The sequence below is a fragment of the Ammodytes marinus genome (genome assembly GCF_949987685.1).
Source record: "Ammodytes marinus genome assembly, chromosome: 9".
Lineage (NCBI taxonomy): Eukaryota > Metazoa > Chordata > Actinopteri > Uranoscopiformes > Ammodytidae > Ammodytes > Ammodytes marinus.
This window is the reverse complement of record NC_137213.1, coordinates 7844816-7858484: the sequence shown is the minus strand read 5'-3', so window position 1 is coordinate 7858484 and position 13669 is coordinate 7844816. Positions and strand designations below refer to the sequence as shown.

General features: G+C 41.5%; 3 protein-coding genes across 3 annotated transcripts; all 3 read left to right on the top strand.

The window, feature by feature from the left end:
- Positions 1–657: 657 nt before the first annotated feature.
- On the top strand, positions 658–2464 carry LOC307255321 (zona pellucida sperm-binding protein 3-like; the record flags this gene model as incomplete). The annotated part of the gene is made up of 7 exons (XM_080034000.1): positions 658–721; positions 819–968; positions 1427–1607; positions 1694–1799; positions 1885–1970; positions 2130–2221; positions 2442–2464. The coding sequence occupies 7 exons, from the start codon at positions 658–660 to the stop codon at positions 2462–2464; spliced, it is 702 nt and encodes a 233-aa protein (XP_079890126.1).
- Positions 2465–5037: 2573 nt separating this feature from the next.
- On the top strand, positions 5038–6844 carry LOC307255320 (zona pellucida sperm-binding protein 3-like; the record flags this gene model as incomplete). The annotated part of the gene is made up of 7 exons (XM_080033999.1): positions 5038–5101; positions 5199–5348; positions 5807–5987; positions 6074–6179; positions 6265–6350; positions 6510–6601; positions 6822–6844. 7 exons carry the CDS (start codon positions 5038–5040, stop codon positions 6842–6844), a joined length of 702 nt encoding a protein of 233 aa, XP_079890125.1.
- Positions 6845–10767: 3923 nt separating this feature from the next.
- On the top strand, positions 10768–13326 carry LOC307255319 (uncharacterized protein; the record flags this gene model as incomplete). The annotated part of the gene is made up of 12 exons (XM_080033998.1): positions 10768–10867; positions 10982–11034; positions 11129–11203; positions 11469–11575; positions 11734–11836; positions 11927–11955; positions 12052–12092; positions 12198–12222; positions 12344–12410; positions 12951–13008; positions 13125–13155; positions 13245–13326. The coding sequence occupies 12 exons, from the start codon at positions 10768–10770 to the stop codon at positions 13324–13326; spliced, it is 771 nt and encodes a 256-aa protein (XP_079890124.1).
- Positions 13327–13669: the final 343 nt, after the last annotated feature.

The following is a 13669-nucleotide window of genomic DNA, read 5'->3' as shown; positions in this document are numbered from 1 at the left end:
AAAAGATTGAATCAGATTTCACCACTCTTTCAGTTTAGTTTAGTTTACTTTATTTATTTAGCACACTAACAATTAATGGTGCAAGGAGGGAACGAAGCCCAGTGGGCTTGTACAGAGTTTCACCCCTATCAAAAATCACAATGAAATCATTTTCAGGCTAACAAATAAACTCTATAAATTAAAAGAGGTTGATTTTGTTTTTATGACCACAGATAAATCAATGGAGCCACAAAGGCAGGTGTTTACATCAAAGGGATGGCTGACAAAACGGCAACTTCATACTGACATAACTCCAATAGCTCTCTGTGTAATTCCTCTGTGATATCAGAAACTACTTAAACATAATTCATATTTAAATGCGTACATGTAGGACTACAATGTGTCACTTCACAGTGCCTGAAGTAATGGATTAAAAGAATGTCCACAAGATGTGACACCTGTTACTGTGGAGATCAAGGTACCCCATAACAAAATGGAATTGATCCCACCTGTGATGTAATTAGATGCTTTGCCTGCTCAGTGTAATCAGGCTGATGGCCGATGCACCTGTAGGCCTACTCGTTGCCACACACCAGGTGAAAGAAATGTTCTTGATTAGCGTCCTGCCATCAGAGGGAATAAAAGCACCCAGGGAGCAAGGGGCTGTATTCAGTCATGATGGCTTTCTTTTGGAGAGGTGCACTGCTTCTGAGCCTGGCAGCTGTTGCGTCAGTCTATTCAGGTACTGTTGATGCAATCGCTCATCTTTAAGATTTGAATCTTTTATTGTTATGTTTATGAGCAGAAACCACCAGCCTTTTGTGTTGTTTCCCTCACAGACATGACTCTGGAATGTAAGCCTGACTCTGTGACGCTGGTGTGGACGGAGAGAATATCCTATGCCGATACCTCCCTCTTTCGTCTGGGTAGCTGTTTTCCCAGCAGCCTCTCGGCCACGCAGGCTGTCTTCAGTGTGGATTTCAATGATTGTGACTTCAAAAGACTGGTAGTGCACTTGATGCCTGTGTGCCTTGTCTGTGAGCAAACAATTTCCTGCAGCATGTTGACATTTGTCTCCCTCGTAGGTCACTGGGGATCAGCTGATGTACACCAATGATCTGACCTACATCTCCTCTCCTGATTCTCACATTGTCCCCTTCACTCACCCAGTTGTGTGTGCATATGAGAGGTGGGTGTTCATACTGCAACATTGTAAACTAATGGTGAGCAAACTCTCAATGCCTGAGATGTGGATGTACTAAATCTGCTTTATTTTGGACAGGCCTAAGGACTGGTTCCCTCTGATTTATAGCCCAGAGTTTGCCACGTATGGTCAAGGAGATCTAGTGTTCCACATTGAACTTATGAATGGTGGGTGTAGAGCATGGCCTCACTGGAAATGGCAGACTTCTCACAGTAATTTGATCATCTCTATTTACTTCTGTAGATGACTTCTCGGGCCCTGCTGACTCTACCAGTTTTCCACTGGGCTCCTTTATCCCCATCATGGCTAGTGTGGCGCAGAAGACCCATCAGCCCTTGCTGCTGCTTCTTGAGGAATGTGTAGCGGCTACTACAGCAGTGCTGGAGCCTGAGAGCAGTTTACACCCGATAATCACCAATAAGGGGTAATCTAGTTAGGCTGGCTAACTAAGCACTGAACTATACTGTCCTGTCACTGGAATTAACAAAGAATATTCTTTGAATCTCTCAGATGTCTTGTGGACAGTAAAATATCACGCTCACACTTTGCACCAAGGCAAAAGACTTCAGAGCTCCAGCTATCCCTCCAAGCGTTCAGGTTTGCACTTGGAGAAGAGGTAAACCAACATGCTATTTTTAAATTCTATCTAAAAGTTGCTATCTTACTTTAAACATAAACTTAAACTTGTCTCCATTCAACAGGTATTTATCCATTGCCAACTTGTGGCCTGGGATCCCATTGATCTTGACCAAACCAAGAAGGCCTGCCACTATGGCAAAGAGCATGGGTAAAAATGAGATTTTTCCTTTTCTAGTTTAAATATTTAAACCATACCATTTGAACCTATTGCTACATCTTGGATTGTGGCTTTAATCAGACCAACATGTCATGGAACATTTTGAAGATGAGTCTGAGTCACTGTTAACATCAATCTTCATTTACTCAGTTGGGAGCTGCTGGACAACTCGGCACATAACGATCTTTGTGACTGCTGTGACTCTAGCTGCAATCCCAGGAGGAAGAGGAGTACAGCATCAGGTATTTGCATTGCTTCTGCTGTATTAACTTGTGTCACTGTACTCTACTAACGTTTTATTTTTTTAATGCAGGGAAGCTTGGAGTGGTACAAAAAGCAGTCCTGGGGCCGATCACCATTACTGATGTGCGTTCCTTAAGTATGCTTGGAGTAAGTTAGTTTTACATTGCAATGTATAATTACATTACCGATTTTAAAACTTATTCTTTTCTCTCCCAGCAGGAATGATCCATCATTCGGACTGATTCCTTCAATCTGAATTGAATTTTATTGTTTGCAAGCTTCCTATAGCTTAGTGCAAGTCTCTCTGCATTTCAGATTGTAAATTGGCCATTAAACATGTATCCAAACACACTTGAATGCTCTTAATTATTATGTTTGCATAAGTTATTATAACAAAGGGGTGTTTTCAAGGTTTGTCATAATGTCATCTTATTTACTTTGTTCTAAGTAATGCCAGTATAATTTAAATTCCTGGTGACAAATGATACTTGTCGCTTATAGACTCCCAACATTTGTGTGAGGGGTTATGAGGTTTCAGGGGAAATATGGATAGCATACGTTTTACCTTCCTTGATCTCTAAAGCTTCGCCGCATGTTTATATTCTACAAGTTTCTTTCAAGGCCAAACTTTGTTTTGCTAAGACATTTATGGGTCAGGTTACTGTATAAGGCCCTGTTCTCACGGCAACACGAAACGGTGCAAATGCGGAAAAATTCCCGCGGTTGCACTATATCATGTACATAAACAGCAAACACAGGCATGAAACTGCAAGTTTTTGAGATCACCTCCCAGGGAGGATTTTTTGGAAAACGCAACGGTTTTGGTTTCTTGTAAACACCATTTTCCATGGTAACGCTGATGTCACGGCTCCACTTCACGTATGCATATTCTATAACATTTGCTGTCAATACCCACACGCGAGTTATAAAGTTAGACAACATAACATGCACGGTGTCTCCGCGGCACAATCACTGTGATCAGCGGAGAGTGTCGTGCAGGGCTTAAATAGGCCTATAACACTCGCCAATTTAGTCTGGAGTCTAGTAAGTTATTGATACCATGCACCCGCCACTTTGTCTGGGGAAAGATTTGTGCTCTGCCGCTTTTTCTAGCTAAATAAACTTGTGTACACGACTCTCTCTACATTAAAAAACACTATCCATAGTTCAACACGCTCCATAGTTCAACACGCAGCGGTTAAGTTACTGTTCAACAAAAGGAGCATTAAGGCTACGGCTTCACAGTAAAAGCTCTCTGTGTAATTCCTCTATCAGAAACTACTTAAACATAATTCATATTTAAATGCGTACATGTACTACAATAGCTATGTCCCATTACAGAGACCACGCACTTGGTAGGACGCGGTCTATGAAGGCTATAGCCTATGAAGGCCGATTTTAAGGCCGATTCCAAGGCCAACGAGCCTTGTTAAATGAGACGGTCTCCGCAGATCTCCGTTTACGAGCATTTCCGGTTTACGTAACAAGCCGTTACCATGCGTGACGACTCGCCGCTCCTGTGCTGCCTAGCAACCCTGATTGCTGCCAACGGAGACAGCCCTGTCAACGGAGGAAAAAAGAAAAAGAAGTTGCCTACCAGACGAAAAGAAAAAAAAGTACAAGAAAAAAAGAAAGGAAGATAAAAGTTAAGAAGATGGAGCAACACGTTGCTGTTTTGTTATTTTTAATTTTATTTTATGCAATCTCTGAAAAAAACGCAATGAATCTTGGGATATGTTGGGCCACGAAGGATAGGCCTACATCTGATGCAGCCTTCAAAACCGTGAAACGAAGGCTGCATTTCTCGGCCGCATATGAGGAGCCTTGCAAGGAGCCTTGCAAATGGGACAGCCTTTGCGCGCCGCTATGACGCAATCGGTCTTCAAATGCAGCCTTTGTAGGCTGCAACCCCTGAATCAAGACACAGCCACAGACAGAGGCTGTGTCTTGATTCAGGGGTTGCAGCCTACGTAGGCTGCATTTGAAGACCGATTGCGTCATAGCGGCGCGCAAAGGCTGTCCCATTTGCAAGGCTCCTCATATGCGGCCGAGAAATGCAGCCTTCGTTTCACGGTTTTGAAGGCTGCATCAGATGTATCCTTCGTGGCCCAACATATCCCAAGATTCATTGCGTTTTTTTCAGAGATTGCATAAAATAAAATAAAAAATAACAAAACAGCAACGTGTTGCTCCATCTTCTTAACTTTTATCTTCCTTTCTTTTTTTCTTGTACTTTTTTTTCTTTTCGTCTGGTAGGCAACTTCTTTTTCTTTTTTCCTCCGCTGACAGGGCTGTCTCCGTTGGCAGCAATCAGGGTTGCTAGGCAGCACAGGAGCGGCGAGTCGTCACGCAAGGTAACGGCTTGTTACGTAAACCGGAAATGCTCGTAAACGGAGACCTGCGGAGACCGTCTCATTTAACAAGGCTCGTTGGCCTTGGAATCGGCCTTAAAATCGGCCTTCATAGGCTATAGCCTTCATAGACCGCGAGACTGCGTCCTACCAAGTGCGTGGTCTCTGTAATGGGACATCGCTAGAGTGTCACTTCACAGTGCCTGAAGTAATGGATTAAAAGAATGTCCACAAGATGTGACACCTGTTACTGTGGAGATCAAGGTACCCCATAACAAAATGGAATTGATCCCACCTGTGATGTAATTAGATGCTTTGCCTGCTCAGTGTAATCAGGCTGATGGCCGATGCACCTGTAGGCCTACTCGTTGCCACAAACCAGGTGAAAGAAATGTTCTTGATTAGCGTCCTGCCATCAGAGGGAATAAAAGCACCCAGGGAGCAAGGGGCTGTATTCAGTCATGATGGCTTTCTTTTGGAGAGGTGCACTGCTTCTGAGCCTGGCAGCTGTTGCGTCAGTCTATTCAGGTACTGTTGATGCAATCGCTCATCTTTAAGCTTTGAATCTTTTATTGTTATGTTTATGAGCAGAAACCACCAGCCTTTTGTGTTGTTTCCCTCACAGACATGACTCTGGAATGTAAGCCTGACTCTGTGACGCTGGTGTGGACGGAGAGAATATCCTATGCCGATACCTCCCTCTTTCGTCTGGGTAGCTGTTTTCCCAGCAGCCTCTCGGCCACGCAGGCTGTCTTCAGTGTGGATTTCAATGATTGTGACTTCAAAAGACTGGTAGTGCACTTGCTGCCTGTGTGCCTTGTCTGTGAGCAAACAATTTCCTGCAGCATGTTGACATTTGTCTCCCTCGTAGGTCACTGGGGATCAGCTGATGTACACCAATGATCTGACCTACATCTCCTCTCCTGATTCTCACATTGTCCCCTTCACTCACCCAGTTGTGTGTGCATATGAGAGGTGGGTGTTCATACTGCAACATTGTAAACTAATGGTGAGCAAACTCTCAATGCCTGAGATGTGGATGTACTAAATCTGCTTTATTTTGGACAGGCCTAAGGACTGGTTCCCTCTGATTTATAGCCCAGAGTTTGCCACGTATGGTCAAGGAGATCTAGTGTTCCACATTGAACTTATGAATGGTGGGTGTAGAGCATGGCCTCACTGGAAATGGCAGACTTCTCACAGTAATTTGATCATCTCTATTTACTTCTGTAGATGACTTCTCGGGCCCTGCTGACTCTACCAGTTTTCCACTGGGCTCCTTTATCCCCATCATGGCTAGTGTGGCGCAGAAGACCCATCAGCCCTTGCTGCTGCTTCTTGAGGAATGTGTAGCGGCTACTACAGCAGTGCTGGAGCCTGAGAGCAGTTTACACCCGATAATCACCAATAAGGGGTAATCTAGTTAGGCTGGCTAACTAAGCACTGAACTATACTGTCCTGTCACTGGAATTAACAAAGAATATTCTTTGAATCTCTCAGATGTCTTGTGGACAGTAAAATATCACGCTCACACTTTGCACCAAGGCAAAAGACTTCAGAGCTCCAGCTATCCCTCCAAGCGTTCAGGTTTGCACTTGGAGAAGAGGTAAACCAACATGCTATTTTTAAATTCTATCTAAAAGTTGCTATCTTACTGTAAACATAAACTTAAACTTGTCTCCATTCAACAGGTATTTATCCATTGCCAACTTGTGGCCTGGGATCCCATTGATCTTGACCAAACCAAGAAGGCCTGCCACTATGGCAAAGAGCATGGGTAAAAATGAGATTTTTCCTTTCCTAGTTTAAATATTTAAACCATACCATTTGAACCTATTGCTACATCTTGGATTGTGGCTTTAATCAGACCAACATGTCATGGAACATTTTGAAGATGAGTCTGAGTCACTGTTAACATCAATCTTCATTTACTCAGTTGGGAGCTGCTGGACAACTCGGCACATAACAATCTTTGTGACTGCTGTGACTCTAGCTGCAATCCCAGGAGGAAGAGGAGTACAACATCAGGTATTTGCATTGCTTCTGCTGTATTAACTTGTGTCACTGTACTCTACTAACGTTTTATTTTTTTAATGCAGGGAAGCTTGGAGTAGTACAAAAAGCAGTCCTGGGGCCGATCACCATTACTGATGTGCGTTCCTTAAGTATGCTTGGAGTAAGTTAGTTTTACATTGCAATGTATAATTACATTACCGATTTTAAAACTTATTCTTTTCTCTCCCAGCAGGAATGATCCATCATTCGGACTGATTCCTTCAATCTGAATTGAATTTTATTGTTTGCAAGCTTCCTATAGCTTAGTGCAAGTCTCTCTGCATTTCAGATTGTAAATTGGCCATTAAACATGTATCCAAACACACTTGAATGCTCTTAATTATTATGTTTGCATAAGTTATTATAACAAAGGGGTGTTTTCAAGGTTTGTCATAATGTCATCTTATTTACTTTTTTTCTAAGTAATGCCAGTATAATTTAAATTCCTGGTGACAAATGATACTTGTCGCTTATAGACTCCCAACATTTGTGTGAGGGGTTATGAGGTTTCAGTGGAAATATGGATAGCATACGTTTTACCTTCCTTGATCTCTAAAGCTTCGCCGCATGTTTATATTCTACAAGTTTCTTTCAAGGCCAAACTTTGTTTTGCTAAGACATTTATGGGTCAGGTTACTGTATAGGTCTTCCCTGCCGGGTATGATGCAGTATCTAAAAACAAACATGCATAGGCCTTTTCAATCTCTTACAAAGAGGAGTCATACGATGGTTATTGTGGGGACAGAAATGACTTTCTGTTCGGGCCCTTCACACAGGAGACTCCCACTATAAGCACACTGCTGTTTGATCAATAGGCTGCCATCTTCAACTTGTGCAACATCCTCTCTCCATAATAAACTCTGTGCTTCAGAGCAGTAACACAAATTGTATTTTGCACTCTGAAATTAAAGCTGCTTCCAATTTTATCCACAAGAATAAATGCTTTATCTGTAGTTGCCAAATATTAAGCCACTCCTAACAATTGGAGATGGCAGTGAAAGCACATGCCAATATGGTTCAACAGGTGACAGTTTCACAGGGCCGCTGCTAAGCTTTTGGGTGCCCTAAGCTTAAATTGTCAGTGGTGCCCCGCCCCCAACAAAAAAAAAACACCAAGATGCTCGCAGGCGGAAATGTTTTGCCCTTGCAAGATCTCTGCGACTACTTTTTGGCACATTTGCTGTAGTGATGAGTTTTTGCAAACAGCATTTACTAATAGAAAGAACAGCTTAACTTGTGAAAAAAGTTGCCTCGTATCCTACTAACTGCCTTTGCAAAGGGATTGAGTGATAAATTCATAGACGGATTAAGAGATAATGCGCTCCTGGGCACACACTCTTAAAGGGCCCCCCACTCGTAAATATCCAGTCAGGTACACTGATATTTCCATACAGATGCATACAATTAATGGCAAAAACATATTAAGGAAGTCAGTGTTTCCCATAGGATTTTGGGATATTGTTGGAGGGACCCTGTTGGGGGTTCGGGTGCATGCCCCCCTGGATTTTTTTTTACCTTTTTAAAGTAAAATGCATCAATCTGGTGCACTTTGAGAGGAAATTTTAGAGGCTATATCAACTCCTGAGATGCAGAAGGAACATTATTTTTCAGATTTTTCTTAACAGGCAGCACTGCTTACTCTGCAACTGTAAAAACAGTACAGTAGATTGGTCTGCAGATCCATGTTCTATGATGGTGGGGCCCATTTCAACAGATAAAGGGTGGATAGCTACTTTTTATGAACAATTTAGAATTCACACATAGAAAGCTTATTTGTGTATGTGTGAGGGGGCCTTCAAGGCCCCTCATGGAGCCCCTTACACAGAGCTAGTAATGCTGTTGTTTTTAACTTGCCTTTGTATTTCTCCCCTACTAGTTGAGGGGCCCATGATGATTTCTATCTTGTTACATTCTGATGAGTATACTTATATTTAGGCTATTCCTTTTTGGACCCTGTTATTGACCCTGTTATTGACATCAGTGACAGAGCTCTTTGACTATGCAACATGAAAAGTTACTATCAGAATCTCTGGCTAAGGGCCCCCCTGAGCCCTTGGGCCCCTGGGCCTGTGCCTGGTATGCCTGTGCAGTAATCCACCCCTGGATAGGTTGCACAATTAAGACAAAACAACAATGGGCCTGTTCACAACTAATTTATATATTTTTTGTAATGTAATGATATGATCATCATGAAGTTTTTTTAAAAAACCTCAATGTTGGGGGGCCCCCGGATCATACATTTTTCCTTTTTCATTAAAGAGGACCTATTATACTACTTTTCTGGTCTTAATTTCTTGTTTTACACTGCTATAGAGCAACCTGACACGAATCACATCACAAAAAACTATGTAGATTTTCGGGAAGCTCTTTCTCTTATTTTGGCGATCCAGCACGTCCTGTCAACACTTGAGTGTGTGTGCTTCGGCAATCTCCGCTCCCTCCGCCTGTGCATCGGCCATCTCCGCTACCCTCCCCCCCTCCTGCAAACCCCACTCCGTTGTGATTGGTTACCTTCCTTCCGGAACACTTTCAGTGGCGGGAAGCGCGAGCATGGACCTATGGGCGCGAGGCAGACGCAAACAGGGAAGTGACAGCATTACCATACATGGAAACATCCGCGTGGTCACGTCACAAATTTTTATGCGACGTCACAAATTATGAAAGGGTAGACCGCTTTGAAGACGTGACTTCTCGACTGGCTAGAATAGTGTTTAGTGCTCTGCACAGACACCCCAGACGGTCAGCAGGGAATACGTCGAAATGCATGTAAGTCATTATTTGATAATTTAGTATGGTTAAGCATGACTATGAATCATCATAACAACGTTTATAGGTCATAAAAGTCAAAAAGCATCATAGGTCCTCTTTAAAAAAAAAAAAAAAATTATAAAAAAAAAATTTGGGGGGGCCCCCAGGAACTTGGTGCCCTACGCACTCTGCGTACCCTGCGTATAGGGAGCGGCGGCCCTGCAGTTTCAGTAAGATGGTAAAAATTCAAAGAGTAGGCTACCTAAATCAAAATGTGCTATCAGTCATTTTAATAATAGGCTACAGCTTGAGGTGAAAAACACGATCCAATAAACTGGTTAAATCTTTCCAGAGGAAAAAAATCAATCCATTAATATGTAGGCCTATATCTTTTCCTCAGTTCATAGTGTAGACCTTGTTCTGTCAAACGTATAATTAAAAGTTGGCATTTATATTGTCCAGATTCTCCTGAATCATGATAGGCTAGAAGTTGCCCCGAAACCGTAGCAGCAGCAGCAGCAGACCTATGCAGCAGACCGACTGAATTATCTTACGTCACTCTGCCAATCGGAACAGAGCACGCGCAGCGGCGGGACCACTGAGTCTTTTCAATAGGCCTATCAACTCTCAGGATAAAACTTCTGAGCTCGGCGACAGGTAAATATTAGATATTATTCAAAGGAAATGGCAGATATTTTTCGACCAACGTGTAATGAAGGTTTTGAGTCTTTTTTTCTTATTGTTGGTCAGTAGTTATCCAGCCAAACAAAATCCACAATTTAAGCTAGCATTAGCTAGCAAACACTGGTGGTCACAGCCATTTACCTATCATACAGCTCAGAGAAATTAAGTTATGACTCTTATAACTACTGTTTTATATATGTGTTGCCTGTTGAGTTGGCAGTTTCCTGGTCCTGTGCCAGGTTGAGTTAAAGTTGGCTGTGTTGGTGACTGACTTTGGGGCAAATGTAAAGAATATTTATATTGTGGAATGTGCAAAAACGTCCAGAAGGCGTAGGCCTATTATGAAAATATTAAAGAGATATCTATAGCATAGTCATCAATTGATACACCACATGGCCAAAAGTATGTGGACACATGGCACTTTTGAACTTGTCACTTCCTAAACCATAATCTTTAAAAAAAATGTTTTGGACCCTGGCAGCAGAGATTTGCTCACTTTAAACTTCAATAGCTTTTCATGACATGGGGGACTGGTGTTGGGCTTGCAGAACATGCTCCAGTTCAACCCAAAAGTGTACGGGGATGAGGACCTTTAGCTTTGTCCACATACTTATGGTCATATACTTTAATATTGAAAGTTACAGTATCACATTTTTGTATTGTAATGTTGTGTTTGTTTGCAGACGAGGAAACCCACAGGACTAAAAATGGACTGGTTCCACTGTAATCAGTGCTTCACAAAGAGAGGGTCCAAGTTTTCGATGTCCAGCTGTGGCCACATCTGCTGCGAAGCATGCATTAAATCGAGTAAGACATCAGATCTTATACTATCTGCTCGGCATGCTAAGTTAATGTGCTTCTACTTCTTAATTCTAATTATCTTAATATTATAGCTCAAATAAGACTTGTGTTTACCCACAGAGCAGTGCAGTGTATGTGGGGCCATCTGCAGTTACCTGCCCATCACAGATGAGGTTGGTGAGATTGATATCTCCACTGCAGGTCACTTGTTTGATTCCACTGGTAGAAAATTACTCTGACTCTGACTTTCTTTTTCTTTTTTTTAAGATGAAGCCACAGGAAACTGTTTTTTTCAAGGACGCAGTTAAGCTCATCGATTCACGGCTGGAGCACGTTTCACAGGTCTGTCTCCTCTGTGCTGCGCTCACCCCAGCTCCTTCGCTGGAGCCCTTTTTAATTGCTTTACTAGGATGTTAAATGTCAGGGGAGTCAGTCAATTAATAACCAGTCAGTGAGTCATTCAAAAGGAGATTATTTTACTCCTGTTTCAGGTGACCAGATCAAGGATCGTTATAAAATAATTCTGGAATCCTTGTGTTATATTCCAAAAGCCCAAGTTCATCCGCATAATGTTATATTTTAATAGTGATGGCTTCATGCTCCTCAGATTGCAAAATTTCAGAGGTCACAAATGGAAAGAGTCACAGCCCACTTCAAGCACAAGTCTGTTGAACTGGAAAGGCATTTGAAGGAAGTCAGTGAGCAGGCTTACAGGTGATTTCAATATGTTCTTGTTCCTCTGTGCACATTGTAACAGTATTAGGAAAGGTGCTCTACAAATAAATAAATGTCTCTGGCTTTGTAAATTAATCCTCCCCACCCCCCCCAATCCCTGATTATGATGCTATTCTTTCCACATCTGATATCACAAGGCAACTCTCTGAGCTGAAACGAGAGAATGCGGTCTTAAAAAAGCAGCTTTCGCAGCTGCACAGAGAGACTGCTGAATTGAAAAAGCCACTTTCTCAGAGGAGGGTAAGTGTTCCAGAAGTCTTATAAAGACACGGTTCATGTTGCCAAAGATTACATGTGTAATTTCGCCTGCCGACCTTGTGTTTGCCACAGGTTTCTCCAGGACCGTTTCAAAAAGATGGGTAAAACAACTTACATTTCAGGATTATCATGTTATTTAACTAATCAAACTTGTTAACAATTGTAAAAAGTTAATAACTCATATGTTTCATATGAAGTACTCAAAGGATGTCACTCCCTGTGGCTGTCACTTCTCCAGGTAAACCCAGTAATTTAAATTAAATTGTTACAGTTAAAAGTTTTCAGTGCCTTTTCAGATTTTTGGACTCATGTTGATGGGTGTGTGCATGTTTTCTTTTACCAGTTACCCCACGATCAAGAATTACGAGGTACTTATTATTACTCTGTCATGCTCCAGTGGATTGCATTCTTTATTGATATCACTTAAATCTACACTTAATAAAACAATGGCAAAATATTTTATACTCAAACATGTTATCTTTGTCTTAGTCACTTAGGCTCGGCAGAGCTGCAGGGGTGGGCCAGAGACCGAAGTCGCAGTGTGTCCTCCCATACGGTAAGTCTCATAGTCATATTGGCTCCATGGAATGTTTTAGAGACATGATGTTAACAGGTATTATGACGTGGAAATCAAAAGCATTTTTCAGAAAAGTATTCTATTCTAAAGATTATTGAGCAATTACTTTCCACAGAAAAATAACAATACAAAAATCGCTCAATAGCTTTTACTGCAGCTTTCCCGGAGAATTCATCTCACTGTCTTGCTCAGTCGCTGGAGTGTGTTCAATTGTTAAGGAGATGCCATCTCCATGACAACTCTGTCCATTGATGAAGACTATGAAATAGGGTATAATCGAGATGTTCTTTTGCAATATTACAATTTCCATGGTCAAGCATGAATTAAACAAAATAATAATAACCCAATAATAACGCATTCATAGACCCGGCCCTCATTAGAACCTGTAAAATGTTTACCTATAAACTTTTTATGAAGCATTAAAGAGATTTTTTTAGGGGATTTTCTTTTTTTATATTAGAAGACAAAATTCATGTTTTAACTTTATTACATGAAATAAACTCTTTATGTTCTTGCCAGACTCCTGGATCAGCTACCTCCATTTCCAGCCATAGTTCTCTTCATGAACATCTACACAGTAAGCGTGGTTGCAGATTACCATACGTGCTGTGATTAATTTGTATACCCTATGCTTAACACTCATAATTAAACGCATTTTATCCTAATTCCTGTAACCTCTCTGTTTAAAAAAAGGAACACCCACATCCTTTAATACTCCTACAAGGTAAGAAAGGCTTTCCGAACTTCTTTCATTAGATAGTTTTCATATTTCTGAATTTTGTCATGTAACCAGTCCAATTATGTCATCCTCAGAGCTCAGCGTCAGACTCCTAATGTTTTCCAGTTCCAGTTTATGAGTGGATTATCAATACAGTCACCGTCTATCAGGCGTTAATGAAATGGCTCTGAACAATTGTGGGTCAATTATTTTCAGTTCATCTGGGCACTGTTGTTTTTTTGCCCTGAAACAGTTGACAGCAATGCTTGAATGGCTACTTTGTTGAGTAAAGCCATTTTATAGTTTTCTAACTAAATGGATGTTAAACTGATGTTTCCACATGGTTCCTCTGTTGAGAATTTACGCTGCCATGTTATCTTATTTGTGATGGGCTGACTCACAATATATATATATATTTTTGACAATACAGTTTTTGGGAGCAATTTATATTAAAACCTACTACTGAATCATTTCACCGCCACTTGCGTTTTGCTTACAACACATTTGATTGAAAAAAAAA